At 47.4% G+C, this 14,936-nt stretch overlaps 2 protein-coding genes across 3 annotated transcripts; one reads left to right on the top strand and one right to left on the bottom strand.

Moving 5' to 3' along the window:
* Positions 1 to 1,023: 1,023 nt before the first annotated feature.
* Positions 1,024 to 8,682, top strand: dcaf10 (DDB1 and CUL4 associated factor 10). Its single transcript, XM_085931871.1, has 7 exons — positions 1,024 to 1,825; positions 4,552 to 4,665; positions 4,738 to 4,935; positions 5,029 to 5,231; positions 5,309 to 5,386; positions 5,460 to 5,605; positions 5,679 to 8,682. Exons 1-7 carry the CDS (start codon positions 1,380 to 1,382, stop codon positions 6,048 to 6,050), a joined length of 1,557 nt encoding a protein of 518 aa, XP_085787997.1. The 5' UTR covers positions 1,024 to 1,379; the 3' UTR covers positions 6,051 to 8,682.
* cpxm1a (carboxypeptidase X (M14 family), member 1a) lies at positions 8,258 to 14,712 on the bottom strand. 2 transcript variants are annotated; one of them, XM_085931869.1, is made up of 13 exons: positions 14,445 to 14,712; positions 12,762 to 12,871; positions 11,513 to 11,652; positions 11,358 to 11,442; positions 11,094 to 11,244; positions 10,920 to 11,002; positions 10,727 to 10,850; positions 10,406 to 10,602; positions 10,160 to 10,339; positions 9,613 to 9,907; positions 9,292 to 9,431; positions 9,081 to 9,183; positions 8,258 to 8,972 (listed from the first exon to the last, which is right to left on the bottom strand). In XM_085931869.1, exons 1-13 carry the CDS (start codon positions 14,710 to 14,712, stop codon positions 8,638 to 8,640), a joined length of 2,211 nt encoding a protein of 736 aa, XP_085787995.1. In that variant the 3' UTR covers positions 8,258 to 8,637. The 2 variants fall into 2 exon arrangements, with proteins under 2 accessions (XP_085787995.1, XP_085787996.1); XM_085931870.1 differs by having other exon boundaries at positions 14,472 to 14,698.
* Positions 14,713 to 14,936: the final 224 nt, after the last annotated feature.

The raw sequence follows: 14,936 nt of genomic DNA, 5'->3' as shown, positions 1-14,936 counted from the left end.
CTCAAATGTTTTTATTTGGTTGGAAATTTGGGCCATTTGAGCTGAACACAAATCTGTTGTGTTGTATGAAGGGCAACATGGGTTAATGGGAAATTCTGTGGATGAGCATTTCATTACATCGCTGGCATAGATTGCAGGTGGGAATCAAATGTAAGCCTTCTTTCTTACGTAACACAATAACAACTTGAAACGCATGATCCAAATGAAAACAGCTCGGACTGTGTCCTAGTGTGTTTTTGGTTTTTTTACCTCGTTGTTGACCCTGTGTCTGGGTCTACTTCAAAGCATTCAACTTGTCGCAGCTTGGGAAAATGCAACCCGTGACTTTAGGCTCTCGGTGGCCGTAATATGATTTGCCGGCAGAATACACACCTTTTAACCAGAATATGTTTGTGTGTGTACATGTGTTTGTGTGAGTCTGTTTGAGATTTAATGGGAGTCACTGCCCAGCTAACTGGAAGCAGCTGATGTTTTCTCCGCTGATTACTGTAAAGTTATTCTGATCACATGGACGAGTGATGGAGGGCTGCTTGTCAGGGGGGTGGGGAGCTGACCAATGATACCTCATGTAGGCAGTATACAGAGTTGGTTTTGGGTCAGGATTGCAAATGAAGCTTTCCAGGCAATGATTCAAGTTTGGGTTTTAATTAAAGTTTAAATGGAGGGTTCGGCTTTTAAGCCTGGGATAGATTGATGGATGGTTTGCCCAAGGCGCAATAGTAGCCAGGACCGTCTCTGGTCAGAGGTGAGCATTGTCGCGCCTGATAAAATCAGCATTCGTGGAGAAAAGCTAGTGAGAGAAACAATGATGAGGATACAATTAAAATTATTTAGCAAATGTATTACTTTTGAAGTGTGCAGCAAATTGGCAACCCAATTTGGCACGAGTCCATCCATCCACAAGGTGGAAGCAACAAACTTGGGACAAGTGAAAGAAAAAGGCGGAAGCGGAATTACGCAATTTCTGTCAAGATGAAGTCAAGCCTGTCAATTGAATACAAGTAATTTCCGGTAGCGTGCTTCAGAGTACAAAACCGGATTTACTTTTTACAATGTGAAACCAAAAGATTGATTGAATATAGTCTTTGTTGTATATGTTTTATGCGTTAAATATTGCATGTTAATTTTCGTTTGCGTACGGTGAGATTCGGCACTTGTAATCATTTGCTTTGAAAGTCTCACCGGTACTCGTCCATTGCCTCTTCCGCTTCTACCGCGGCGGTTTGGCTCAGGCGAGTCTGACAACAAGCAACATTTGCCCGCTTCAAGCTCACTTAAAATCCGTCATGGCACCGCTGCGGAGTTGAGGCGGCTCCGCTTTCACGCTCGTCTGGTGGACCTCGCTCATTAGACGCTCGGATATTTCGCCAGAAGCCACAATGAGCTCAGAGGACCCCGACGAGCCGCGGGACAGGCCCGACAGCAGGAGCAGCAGCAGCACGACCAGCAGTAGCGGCGGCGGGGTCTCCGACAAAGAACCCCACATGGACGCCTCGGACCACGATGGAGACCTCGCTCGAAGCTGCCCTCCTTCCCCGCCGGCAACCAGCGAGACTTTGGAAGATCGTCAAGAATCAGCCGCTGCGCCTCAATCGGCAGGCGGCGACGGCAGTGGGGGTTCGGGCTGCGACACTAGCCGGGCTCCGAGTCTCTTCTCGTGGCTTCAGAACAGGTCCATCAGGCGCGGCGTATTTGTGGACCCGGTGCGGGACAATTTCAGGACCATGACTAGCTTGTACAGCTCCATGAACCCGGCTGCCGACTCAGTCAACCTGAGCACCAAGACGCACGGTGCCGTGTTCAACCTGGAATACTCTCCAGACGGGTAAGGAAGGCCCTCAAATCGGGGTGACCCCGAATGTGGAGGCCGAGAATGCATCATGACACAAATGTCGGCTGGACGCTACCCCTAACCCTCATCCAAAACCTATACCCAGTCACCTTGCACGACTCTCTACATTGAAATCCAAAACTGGGCCTGAAAATACCAAACCTGATTTGGGACCTAACCCTGGCTTTTGTTTGTTTTTAATGGATAGTCCACAGCCTCTAGTCCAATCAGTCTCTATCTAGATATACACTGCTCAAAAAAGGGTATGGCATGAATTCAATTACACTTTTCTGATAAGGTTTTGGTCAGGTACGTGGCAGAGGGGGGGGGGGGGGGTCGCTTTCAGCTGCATTGGTGGTGATGGAATTAACAACAGGTGCACTAGAGGGGCAACAACGAGATGGTCCCCAAAACAGGACTGGTTTTGCAGGTGTAGGCCATTTCAAGTTCCTCACTCTTGATCTTTTTTAACTGGTTTTCCACAAGTGTTGGGTTTAGCTAGAGTCATTACTGGGAGCATGAGGCGATTTCTTAACCCTCCTGAAGTTGCGCAGATTGTCCAACTCTTCCAGGATGGCACATCCATGCGTGCTGTTGCAAGAAAATTTGATGTCTCCCAGTACAATCTACAGAGCATGGAAGAGATTCCAGGAGACAGGCAGTTACTCTAGAAGCGCTGGACAGGGCCGTAAATGGTCCTCATCCCATCAGCAGCACCGATATCTGCTGCTTTGTGCAAGGAGGAACAGGTTGAGCACTGCCTGAGCTCTACAGAATGACCTCCAGCAGGTTACTGGTGTGAATGTTTTTGCCCAAACAGTCAGAAACAGACTTCACGAGGGTGGCCTCAGGGCACGACGTCCTGTAGTGTGCCCTATGCTCACTACTCAGCACCGTGGAGCTTGATTGGCATTTGCCATAGAACACCAGAATTGGCAAGTCCGCCACTGGCGCCCTGTGCTTTTCACAGATGAGAGCAGGTTTACCCTGAGCACCTGTGATAGACATGAAAGGGTCTGGAGAAGCCAAGGAGAGCTCTATGCTGCCTGCAACATCATTCAGCATGACCGGTTCGGTGGTGAGTCAATGATGGTCTGAGGAGGCATTTCCAAGGAGGGACGAACAGACCTCTACAGGCTAGAGAACGGCAGTCTGACTGCCATTAAGTATCGGGATGAAATCCTTGCACCCATGGCTGGTGCACTAGGTCCTGGGTTGTTCTTGCTCCACGACAATGCCCGGCCTCATGTGGCAAGAGTCTGCAGACAGTATCTGGAGGATGAAGGAATTGACACAAATGAATGGTCCTCACGATCACCTGATCTAAACTCGATAGAACATCTCTGGGACGTAATGTTTCGGTCCATCAGACGCCGCCAGGTTGCTCCTCAGACTTTATAGGAGCTCACTGATGCCCTTAGACAGATCTGGGAGGATATCCCACAAGACACCAGCCATCGTCTCATTAGGAGCATGCCGCAACGTTGTCAAGCATGCATACAAGCACGTGGCGGCCACACAAGATATTGAAAATAATTTTGAGTTGCAGAAATTGAATATAGGCAAAATGGACCATGCTGCCACATCATTTTTTCACTTTGATTTTTGGGGTGTTTATATACTGAGCCCTCTGTAGGCTGAAAACCTTTACAATGGAGCCTCGGTTTTCGAACACAATCCGTTCCAGAAGGCTGTTCGAGAAATAAATCGTTCAAATTCCAAATAATGTTTTCCCATTACAAATAATGGAAAAAAAAAATATTATCCGTTCTAAGCAAAAAAAAAAAAAAACTGCACCCCGCTGGTCGCATTATTGTGACAGAGCGGCTGCTGAAATTTAGAACATATTTTTAAAGTCCTGATGTACTTTCCAAAATTTAAGTGGACCTCAGTGCGCAGGGAGCTTAATTTGGTCCGATCGCACACCCGCAGCGCGCCGGTCGGGTGCTCACTGTCGCATTGCTTTTGGTGCGTCTTTGTGTTTTAGGATGGCTTTACTGCTCCCACTTGCTTCATTTGGAGGCATGATTAGAGTTGATGCAATCCTCAGAGTAACGAGAATGTAATAACGAATCAGTCAGTTGGCATGCGGGTCCTCTCGGCACATCTCGTGAGGTTCGACACATCCGAAGCAAAAAAATTCTAGAATTTTTTGTTCGAATACCGAATTGTTCGAGAACCGGGACGTTCGAAAACAGAGGCTCCACTGTATTTCCATCAAAAGATGTGGCATCCTTTTTGTTCCTGAGACATTAAACTGTCCATATCAGTATAGATATCCAACATTTTTTTTCCACCATTGAAATCTGATGTGTTTTCAAAGTAGTGTAGTATTAAGTTATTTGAGCCTAAATTGCTTTATTGTTCACGTTATACTGGCAGTTGACTTTTGTATTCTGATTACGTTTGTAGGTGTGTAATCGATTAAAGCGGGAGGGTCAGTTGTTCACTGGGGATTAGTGGCTGGCTCAAAGCGACTAGACGGCTCAATAAAGCAGGTCAAGCTGAAGCAGCAGGCCGGCTCACCTTTGTGTTCCCACTCGGTCCTCCCGTTAATGCTTGCTGGCCCGAAATACAAACCCTGGCACGTGACCCTAATGTGAAACTTTTAAAGTCCAGTTTGAAAGCCTGGCTGTTGCTTTTAAATGCTCATTTTATAGAAACAACCCTGGTTTAGAAAAAACTTGCCCAAGAGCTCGATGATGACGTGTGATCTTTAGGTCTGTGCTGACGGTGGCCTGCGAGCAGACAGAGGTCCTCCTCTTTGATCCTGTCTCGTCCCGACACATCAAAACCTTGACGGAGGCCCATGAGGATTGTGTCAACAACATTAGGTGACTTTTGTCCATATTTCAAATGGTTCAAGTTAAGGCATTGAAATGGAAACGCTAACAGTTCTGCTTCAGGTTCCTGGACAACCGTCTGTTCGCCACGTGCTCGGACGACACCACCATCGCGCTGTGGGACCTGCGCAAGCTCAACTCCAAGGTGTGCTCGCTGCACGGCCACGCCAGTTGGGTGAAGAACATCGAGTACGACACCAACACACGCCTGCTGGTCACCTCCGGCTTCGACGGCAACGTCATCACGTGGGACACCAACAGGTGGCCAGAGTCTTACTTGATAGTGATTATGAGCTACTTTCAAAATTCGTCACCGTAGCAAAAGTCTGATAAAATACCAAACGCTCCCTTCAGATTCACGGAGGATGGCTGCCCGCACAAGAAGTTCTTCCACACGCGCTACCTGATGAGGATGCGGCTGACGCCTGACTGTTCCAAGATGCTCATCTCCACGTCATCGGGCTACCTGCTCATCCTTCATGACCTGGACCTCACGCAGTCGCTGGAGGTGGGCAGCTACCGCATGCTGCGGGCCAGGCGGACGCCGCTCACTTCAGGTAGGCGGTGCCGGCCTTCACTCCCGGCACGCAGGGATCGCGACCGGGTGGGTTCAAATGTGTGCTTTGACGCTCAGACGGAGGCGCGCTGGCGTCCCGCTCGGCCGGACCGCGCCACGGAAACGACTCCGGCAAGTTGCACCCGCATAGAGAAGGTGAGAGCCCTTTGATGTAATAAGTTGTCGAGGATTGACATCCAATCATGAAACCTAAATGCTTTTCCTTCAGGAGTTTCTCCCCGGAACAGCCTAGAGGTTCTGACCCCGGAGATCCCGGGCGAGCGGGATCGAGGGAGCTGCATCACGTCCCTCCAGCTCCACCCCAAAGGCTGGGCCGCACTCATACGTTGCTCCAGCAACATGGACGATCGCGAGGTGAGCCCCGAGACGCGACGATGGCACGTTGGCCTCTGTGGCAGGGTTTTCAAGTCCGGCATGTCCCCCTCAGTGGACGTGCGTGTACGAGTTCCAGGAGGGCGCACCCACCCGCCCGCCCGCGTCCCCACGCTGCTCCCTGCGTCTGACGCACTTCATCGAGGAGGCCAACGTGGGGCGGGGCTACATCAAGGAGCTTTGTTTCAGCCCGGACGGCCGACTCATCTGCTCGCCGTACGGCTACGGAGTGCGTCTTCTTGCCTTTGACGACAGCTGCGGCGAGCTAGCTGACTGCGTGCCAGTGCAGACGGGTTGCCTGCGCGAGGTGCGCTCCATCTACTCGCACAGCGACGTGGTGCTCACCACCAAGTTCTCGCCCACACACTGCCAGCTGGCCTCGGGCTGCCTGAGCGGCCGGGTGGCGCTCTACCAGCCCAAGTTCTAGTGGAACACGCCCGCCCAGGTACGCCCGCGTCTTCTATGCACACCTTCTCAAAAGTGCTGCGGCCCGCCAGGGACGTTTCGAATCCGTCCTGAAGTGACAGCGGCCTCAACGATTCGCTCCGCCTTAAATTGCAAATTTAAGGTGGATCCTTTGGGGCGGGGGGGCGTCCGACGGCTGCTTAGCACGTCCGTCCGGCTTGCTCTTGTGAGGTTCAGCTTGGAATCTGTGCCGCAGCTGTTCCGTGTGGACCATCCTCGTGGTCTCCGTGTGCTTGCGTGCAATTTCTCCAGAGGTGGTCTGCATGTGAGCTAAACTGAAGATTGAAAATTGTCCAAAGGTCTGAAAGTGACAAAGTGCTTCTTTGTCTCAATGCGATTGGCGGGCTGCCCTGTGTGACTTTTTACAAGGGGGGGGGAATTACATTAATATTAAATTCAATTGATAAAGAAAATAATTCTAAGAAAAATTGCTTTTCCTGGAAATATTGCAACTTTTTCTCAAAGTGGAAAAACCAGACTCTAATCTTGAAACTTTTTTCTCAACAAGACTTAAATCTTCAAATTTTCTCAAACCACCGCAACTTTCTAGAAAAAAAGTACAGTTTTTATAAAATCTTATAAAAACACTGCTTGCATCTTGAAATATTTCTCAAAAAGCTTACTTTATTAGAAAAAAATGTAAACATTAAAACATAACATAAAAATTTGACAAAGATTTATTCTTGTAAGGTTGAAGCGATTTTTTTTTTTCCCCTCTCAATGAAAACCATAATCTAACCTTAAAGAAAAAGTAAAACAAAAAACACTACATTTTTTTGCCCAATGTTCAATTGGCTGGAGTCTTTTTGAATTTTTGCTGCCCCCCGATTGGTCGCCATTGGTTAACGACCAATCTCGAGTTCACCCTACTTAGGCCCCAGCTCGCCCGCAAAATGATGAATGGAGAAACTTTTTGTGGACTTGCCGGCTGGCTGGTTTTCACGTTGACTCAACGTGGCACGACATGGACGCCGCTGCCTTTGGCTCATGTTTCCGCCTCGTGGCCTTTCAGCGTTTTAGTTTTTTTTTTTTTTCATAGCAATCTGTCAACGATGGCGTTTAGTGACTTTTTTTTTTTTCTTCTTTTTGCGTTCTCGCTTCCTGTTCAAATTTCGAGAGCCTCACCTAGAAATGGGAAATAGTTCCGAGTTGTTTTCCCTTTCCACCATTATGACACAAAAGAAAAATCCATAATGACCAAGATACTTCTGAGAAATTTCTTCTCGTCCATCTTTCTTTTTTTTTTTTTTTTTTTGCCTCTTGTCTGAGTATGTGTTAGGTTTCCCAAAGTAGTAATAATAGAAAAAAAGATGAAAGCCAAGTGTGAACTACTATGCATACCAGCCGCAGTCGGTAATCAATAAGGGCTGTTAGGACCAGACTGGAATGGAAGGTGGGGATAAAAATAAAAAATAAAAAAACTTACATTTACGACAACTCTCGTATTCTGACTTCCTACTTAAAAAAATAAATAAAAAATCACAAAAGCACTGCTTAGTCTCATATCTTTCAGACTTTTTATGAATGGGAAAAAAAGCTTGTCTACACAAATACTTTTCTAAATTTGTTCTTGTGCTACAAATTTTTTTTCTTTCCAGTATGGCCCTAATACTTATTACATACACACATAGTTGGTTCTTGCGCTTATTTCTTATGAAAATAGGACTTAATTGAAAACTGATATTCAAGGCGGGCCCTAAAGACAACAGATGGAAATGCATTAATTGAATTATTTATTTCATCAAAGTTCTGACTTTGTGCTTCTTTGGAGCTGTTTTGTGAGTATGTAATGTGTGTGGAAATTGTCTTTCTGGTTTTCTCAAAATATAATGTCAGAATAATCAATAACTCAAACGAATCCTGAAGTCACTCAGTTTGCTCCTATTGAAAGACTGAAATAAGCGCAAAATATGAATTCAACAGAAAACAATTTTGCATCGTTTCCAGTGCGCTTCTACACACGTGTTTGTGTGCGTTTGTGTACATGCGGTGCCAAGTTGTATTCACGCACTGAATTATCCTGAGCTATGAAACGTTAAAAAAAAGGAAGGAAAGGTACTTTGTCTTGGCAACAATAAACAAAAAATTGCTTTGTTTTGCAAGTTGTTGTTCTGCCTCTTCGCCACTAGATAGCAGCATAATCAATTCAGTCCAAACAAACGCAGTAGAAGGAACTTTTATTAAAATGATTTTTTGAGACAGTGTAGTCTTGTTGGACTTCAGTCAAAATAAAGTCATTCTACATCAGACCAGCTGACACTTGCTGAGGGAGACATTTTAAAAAAACTTGTCACAGGACATTTAGAGCCACATGCAATTTTGCACAAAAAAAAAAAAAAAACCTTGTGTTTCGCTCCGCTTTAAATCACAGTATAGAAAATACAGTCCCTCTAATGTGGCCTTAATGCGCCTTATTCCCCCAAATTATTTTACTTTAGGACAGCACAATTAAGTGAGAACCGCTGCAAGCTTCCTCTTGCAGTGGCAGGCGTACCTAATGTTGTGTCCGACAGCGAGGCGAGGTGACGGTGTGTGTCAATCCCTCGTCTTCATAAAGTCGAGGAGGATCGCGCCTTGCGTGCGGCCTGCTCTCGCTGCATCCTTTGGCCTTCCCGCCTTTGGTTGATGACCTTGGTGCTGGCACGCAGCTTGCGCAGGCGCAGGGCCCGCAGGCGCAGCTGCAAGTCCTGCGGGATCTTGCCGCCTTTGGCGCGGATCTCCTTGAGGCGCTGCAAAGGCGTCTGCATCAGGGTGAAGTCACAGATAGTGGCATGGGGCTCCATGCCTACGTGGCAGTGCCGCACGGCCGGGAAGTAGCCCTCGGCCCATGCCACCACCTTGTAGTCACCCGGGGTCAGTAGACGCCAGTAGTCTCCGTCGGCAGCTGCGCAAGGGATGGGGGGGGGGGGGGGGGGGGGGGGGGGGGGGGGGGTGCATGCCAAGGTGGCTGTGAGGTGACTGCCAATGGACCTCATTCCTTTGTCCGCCTTACCTGTTCGGATGTCGTGTCCATGGTCCTCCACCTTGATCACGGCGTCCTCGATTCCTTTTTTGCTCTCCTTGTCCCGCACCACACCTTTCAGGCCACGATGAACCTGGCGAGACGTTTTTTTGGGGGGGGGGGGCAAGTTGACTCATGATTCAAGGCAACATTACGATTCATTATTATTTTTGCTGCTGAATTAAGATGGAAGATTAGCAACCTGCTCCATGAAGAGGAGAAGCGACTCCTTGTTGTTCTCCCACTCAACGGGAAGCTCGCTGACATGAGGAAACTTGTCGCAGGAAAGCTCCACCGTCACCTCAAAGCAATTGGTGTGCAAGTAGCTGAAATCGTTCATGCCTGAGAGGGGCAGTTACTAGTGTCAGTGCTGAGACACCGACAGAAATTTTTTATGGGTCTACTCCTGTTGCCAAGGAAAACCAGCTTCAGGGCCTGAATGTCTAAAAATGGCTATCTTTTCAGGCGTGGAGGTAAGCTCAAGATAGACCCGCCTACCAGATTTCACAAAAGTGTGACTCACTTCCGGGCACGTGATGCCAGGCTCCGCCGTTGATGATGTTGTTGTAGACCTGGAAGTCCTCGTTGTGGCACGGACGGCGCTGTGGGTTGGCCATGGCCAGGTTGCTGGAGGCGTAGACGGTGGCCACCCAGCGGAAGAAGGAGTTGTCCGGGGTGGGAGTGTTGGCCTGGGGGGTCCAGTCTTTGGTGCCGTCGTATGGGTACGTCACCACCAGCTCGCCCCCGTGCAGGTTGGCGCCCAGCACAAATGGGATGTCCTGCATCCAGCTGATCACGGCGCGGGTTTCCGGGGCCACCTGACCAACCCAGGACCCAATGACAATCAGCTTGCTGGAATTTTTGGTCTCTTATTCTAGGACAGGTTTTGGGCTCTACCCCTACCCTGATAAGTGCAATGATACATCCTGATGTTTTGGTCCCTCACTGAGAACCTGTTTACGTTCTTTCGGTCTCCCGTCTAGAGTAGGTGGCATTTTCCTGAGCAATGTGAGGTGCTACCAGATCATTTTGCCCCCTCACAATAAAAGTTGTGTTTCTGGTGTTCTCACCTCGGCATCTTCTTTAGTGTAGTATTCCGGAATGGGAACGTAGTGGTTGGGCACTTTGGACGGGTCCTCGGCCATATCCTGAGCATCCCACAGGATGCTGTTCAGATCTGGAAAGTTGTGATTCAGATCAATCCATTCGTAGGTGAAGCGTCCCTCGGCCCAGCCGGCCAGCTCGGAGCCCTGAGGAACGCGGGGAGTTTAAAATCCACCTTACCTTTCCCGCCACAACCAGTAAGGATGAGGTACCTTGTTGTAAGCCATTTCGTAGCCATCCGGGTTCATGGAGGGAAAGAGGTGAATGCGGGTGTCGGTAACGAGTCGGACCACGCGCTGGTTGCCTCGCTTGTACTCGCGGCACAGATACTGCATCAGGTTGAGGACCAACTCACGACCCAGGACTTCATTTCCATGCATGTTGGCCACGTAGCGGAACTCCGGCTCGCCTGATCAAAAATGAGACGTCATGTCCGAGTACTAAATGTCTCACTCAATCACTGCTGGCCCCGTTGAAATTTATCTTTGACGTCATTAGCCGTCATTAGTAGTGAATGAGTTAAGGTTTCTCACCGAGTTCGTGCTTCCCGGGGTTATCCGAGATCTCCATGACATAGAGCTTGAGGCCCATGTAGCTTTTCCCAATGGTGTAGATCCGCGTGATGTTGGGACACTCTTCCGCCACCGACTTCATCAGCTTTCAGAGAAGGAGATAGCGAAGTTTAAAAGTTTTCAACGTACAAACGTCAAGGAACTGGTTGTGAACCTTTCTCATCTCCTGATAGTTGTGGTGGCGGAAATCTAGATTGTCCTTTGTTCCGCCCTCTTGTGAAAAGCCATCCTGCGGCTCTGGAAGGTTGAACAACACATCAGTTAACACGAACAGTCCATTACAATGGCGGGGCATAAAACCTTCGCAGGATGGGTTGCGCATGTGTACCGTGAACTCGACACCCAAGTATCTCGGCTCGAAGGCAGACGTCTCCGTCCGGGTACCAACTCTGCGGGTTGATGCGGATGTACCGCGCAACAATTGGGATGGGGAACAGGGCCAGCACCGGAGTCTCGCCATCCATGTTGCCTTCAAAAATCTGCGGCATTTGAGTGTAGCGGGCAAAACAGTTGTCACTGATAATAGGATTGAGATTGATTGATTCAAGGTTTCAAGCCTGGGTTGGATTGGCGTTGGAAGCCTGACTCTTACCGCTTCTTGTGTTCCGTTCATGCTACTCTTCCAGATGATGGAGTCGTTGCTCAGCTGCACTTTGTAGCTCGTGACCCAATCTAGTCTGCACACACAAAAACCTTGCTCAGATTTCCCAATCAGGGGAATTGCGGCAGATTCTGACACTACCTGACCTCCAGATGGTGTTGCGCCCCTGCAGAATGACTCCGGTAAAGCGGGTTAGGTGTAGGGCGTCCACCTCCAGCCACTGGTGCTGATCCCGATAGTGAGCACACCAAGCACCGTCGTATTGGTCACCGTCCTCAATGCCTGACTGGAAATATTTGAGCGTGCATGCGGGAATGCTTGGTCAGCATTGGGGCTAACCACAAACTAAATGGCTCTTGAGAGTGACACTTAAATGCTTTCAGACTCCCTGAGCCATTTCACAAGAGCCTTTCATGTTGTTATTCATCGAAACCGCATTATTTTTGCAGTTTTCTTTCTCTGATGGCCCCCCGTTTTGCCCCACTGTGTTTCTGATAAGTCAGCACAAAGACAGTGAGAACTCTCAAATCATCTTTCCCCATTAAAATGAATGAGAATTCCAATAGTCCGTTTCGGTGGCTTCTCAAATCTGTGGCTCTTGACTTTCTGGAGCTGGTTGTCTACACTTCTTCAGAACTTATTTTTGGTGCTCTAATATATGGCATCTATTTGTAATGGAAGTATAAAAAAAAAAAAAAAAGGTAACGCATGAATGCGATCAGATGCACACCATCATCCTCCTACTAAGCACCAACATGGTAAGATTGGCAAAACTTAAAGTTTTGATACAATTTTCAAGCAGTTTCAAGCTTTTAATTTGGCACTGTAGTACAAACTCAATGTTTGTTATATTGCATATCTACATGTGTTGCGCAACCTTTTGCCACATAGATGCTATTTGTTAGCTTGTCTATGGTGTTTCCCATTCTGTGTTAGCATTGGCATTGAACTTGAAGACTTATAGACTCAACTAAGTCAAAGTCAGCTTTATGGTCAATTTCTTCACGTCAAGACACACAGAGATCGAAATTTCGTTTCGTACTATCCCACGGTGACGAGACATATATGATATTATATTGGTCCACAGGCAAACAAAACATTCAAGTAAACAACACAAAAAGTAAACACAAGAAGGTGCATACAATAAATAAATAAGAGCAACGAATGAATAACAAATAAATAAATAAATAAATAAATAAATAAATAAATAAATAAATAAGAGGAGTAAAAACTGACTATATGGCTGTTTGCTATCCATAATGTAAATGTGTGTGCGTGTGTGTGGTGTGTGTGTGCGCTGGTGTGTGTGGTGTGTGTGTTTAGTTTGACAGTAGACTGGAATTGTGAGTGACAATAAAGCGCTTTAAAGCATGAGAAATGAAAAAGAGATGGAACCTGGATGTTGAGCCTCCCCCTGTGAGGACCGAGACCAAATCTCTGGAAGGAGGACGCCTGGAGTTGGGAGTCGTCCACCCTGAGGGACTCCAGACCCAGGGGAGGACAGCCTGAAATGGAAGTTTGAAATTAGGCTTTCAGTGTTTGAGGTGTATCAAATGGCCATGTTGAAAAATTTTTTTGTTTAGCTTCTGAATGTGGAGTTTAAGATGCGGTGCCGTGCAGGGGCGCGTCTAGTCAAGTATGCGGCAGGGTGGCAAACATTCCACAAATCCTAAAAAAATCTTAGATTTGCCAATTCATGTGTAGCTTTTTGTTAAGCTGTGCCGTAGCCGTTTTTAAAGTCAGTAAATTGCTTGGTGGATTGTCTTTATCATGACAATCAAAGACTTTCCAAGTCCTTCCATTTTTCTGTTTGCATGGAAGAAAAGGTTTGGACAACACTGCACTAAGTCCATCCGGAAAATATTCCCCGGGCTTCACTTTATGTGACTTTTAGGATTTCGAAGAGAAAAAAATTGAATGTAATGTATTCCATTTAGGAATTAGGCTGTGACATAATAACTTGTGGAAAAAATGAGGCGGCACAAATACTTTCCGGATACGCGTTCTGCGTACAAACTTTGGTGTGGCGTGCTGCCTTGCAATTTGGGAAAAAGGTTGACTTTGAATTTGAAAGCAAGTGACCTGAGACGATACTGCTGATGTGTTATTGTGGGTTACTATTAATGTAAGCCAACATGACTGGTAGCCCCATTACTGTCACTCCAACAACACGTTACTGTTACTGTGTGTTACATGATGATTGACTCCTGTTACTGTATGTTGGTTAGGCTGAGTGTGGAGGGGTTAAAAGTGCTCCGGCGTGAGTGCGATGTAATCGGAGCAGCTCGTCTATGCGGGTTGCGGAGAGGGGCCCATTCCCATTTTCCCACTCATGCTCCTCGAGGAGGAGGAGGATGAAGACGCCCAGATAAGGCATTTTTGTGCACAACCGGAGCCAACAGGGTCGTGTGTAAAATTGAATGTTCTAGCCGCTGGAAATTGCGAGGCAATAACACGAGTCTATCAGAATCGCTGACAGTGTGTTTGCTTTGGAGATTTAAGTGTTTTTGGGCTCAAGAAAGTTCACCGTGTTCTCACGCAGAGAGACGAGTCACGGCAAACTTGTTTTGGGGGATTCGCAGCGCATCTGGCAACAAAGCCGACGGAAACAAAACAGCGCCATTCAAAACATGACCGATTGACCTCTATTTCACGGCAGTCGTTCAAATTACAGGTCTGGACTGGGTTTCAAATTATTATAAATTAGGGTTCCAAATTAATAATGTTTCGGATGAAGGTTAGGCTTTTAAACTAGTGTTTCAAGGTAAGGTTGGAGTTTACAGTTTGGGTTTTAAGACGTGTTTATGGTGTTAAACAAGGGTTAGCGTTCCACCCAAGGTAAGGGTTTCAAACAAGGGTTAAAGTTTAAAATTAAAGGTTTGAGTCATGTTAAGGTCTCAATTCAAGATTAGGGTTTGAAACTAAGGTTTGGGTTTCAAATTAGGGTTTCAAGACAGGGTTGATGTTTCAAACAGGTGATGGTTATAAAATTAGGATTCCAAGCCAGGTTCAACGTATCAAGTGAGACTTCAAATTCAGGTTTTGATGACTGGACTGATGATGTGTGATTGGTCATACCCATTTCAAGTTTGTCCTTGTGATTACCTTCTTCCTTCTTTGGAATTCTGCTGGGACGCGATGGCGTTGGTGCATTGGTTGACTTCAACTCTGGGGTTGCCGTGGGGCTGCTCCCGCCAATGCCCCCATTTGTGGTGGTGGCGGCGGTGGCGGAGGTCTCGGAGGCAGCAGTTGTGTTGTCGAAGTCTGCGCTCGCCCAGAACGGTCCCGCCAGGAGGACGATGAAGACCAAGGCTGACTTTTCCATCTTGCTCTTTGTGTGCTGCATGTGCAGAAAATGCGCAGGAACATTACTTATGAGGGGAGACTAGGGGGGAGGACCAAAAGGGAGGGGGAGGAGGAAGAGGAGGAGAGGTAGGGGCATTAAACCTCATACCTCAAAGTCCAAAGTCCTCGAAGTAGAACAATCATTGTGGTGCAATTTCAAATGGTGCAGGTTTCAAATAAATGCATCGCACTTTCGAATGTGGGGGTCAAGAAAAGGTTAAGGCA

The sequence above is a fragment of the Syngnathus leptorhynchus genome, chromosome 15 (genome assembly GCF_054491065.1).
Source record: "Syngnathus leptorhynchus isolate UIUO chromosome 15, UIUO_Slep, whole genome shotgun sequence".
NCBI lineage: Eukaryota > Metazoa > Chordata > Actinopteri > Syngnathiformes > Syngnathidae > Syngnathus > Syngnathus leptorhynchus.
Note: the sequence above shows the minus strand (reverse complement) of the source record. Positions and strands in the feature narration are given on the sequence as shown.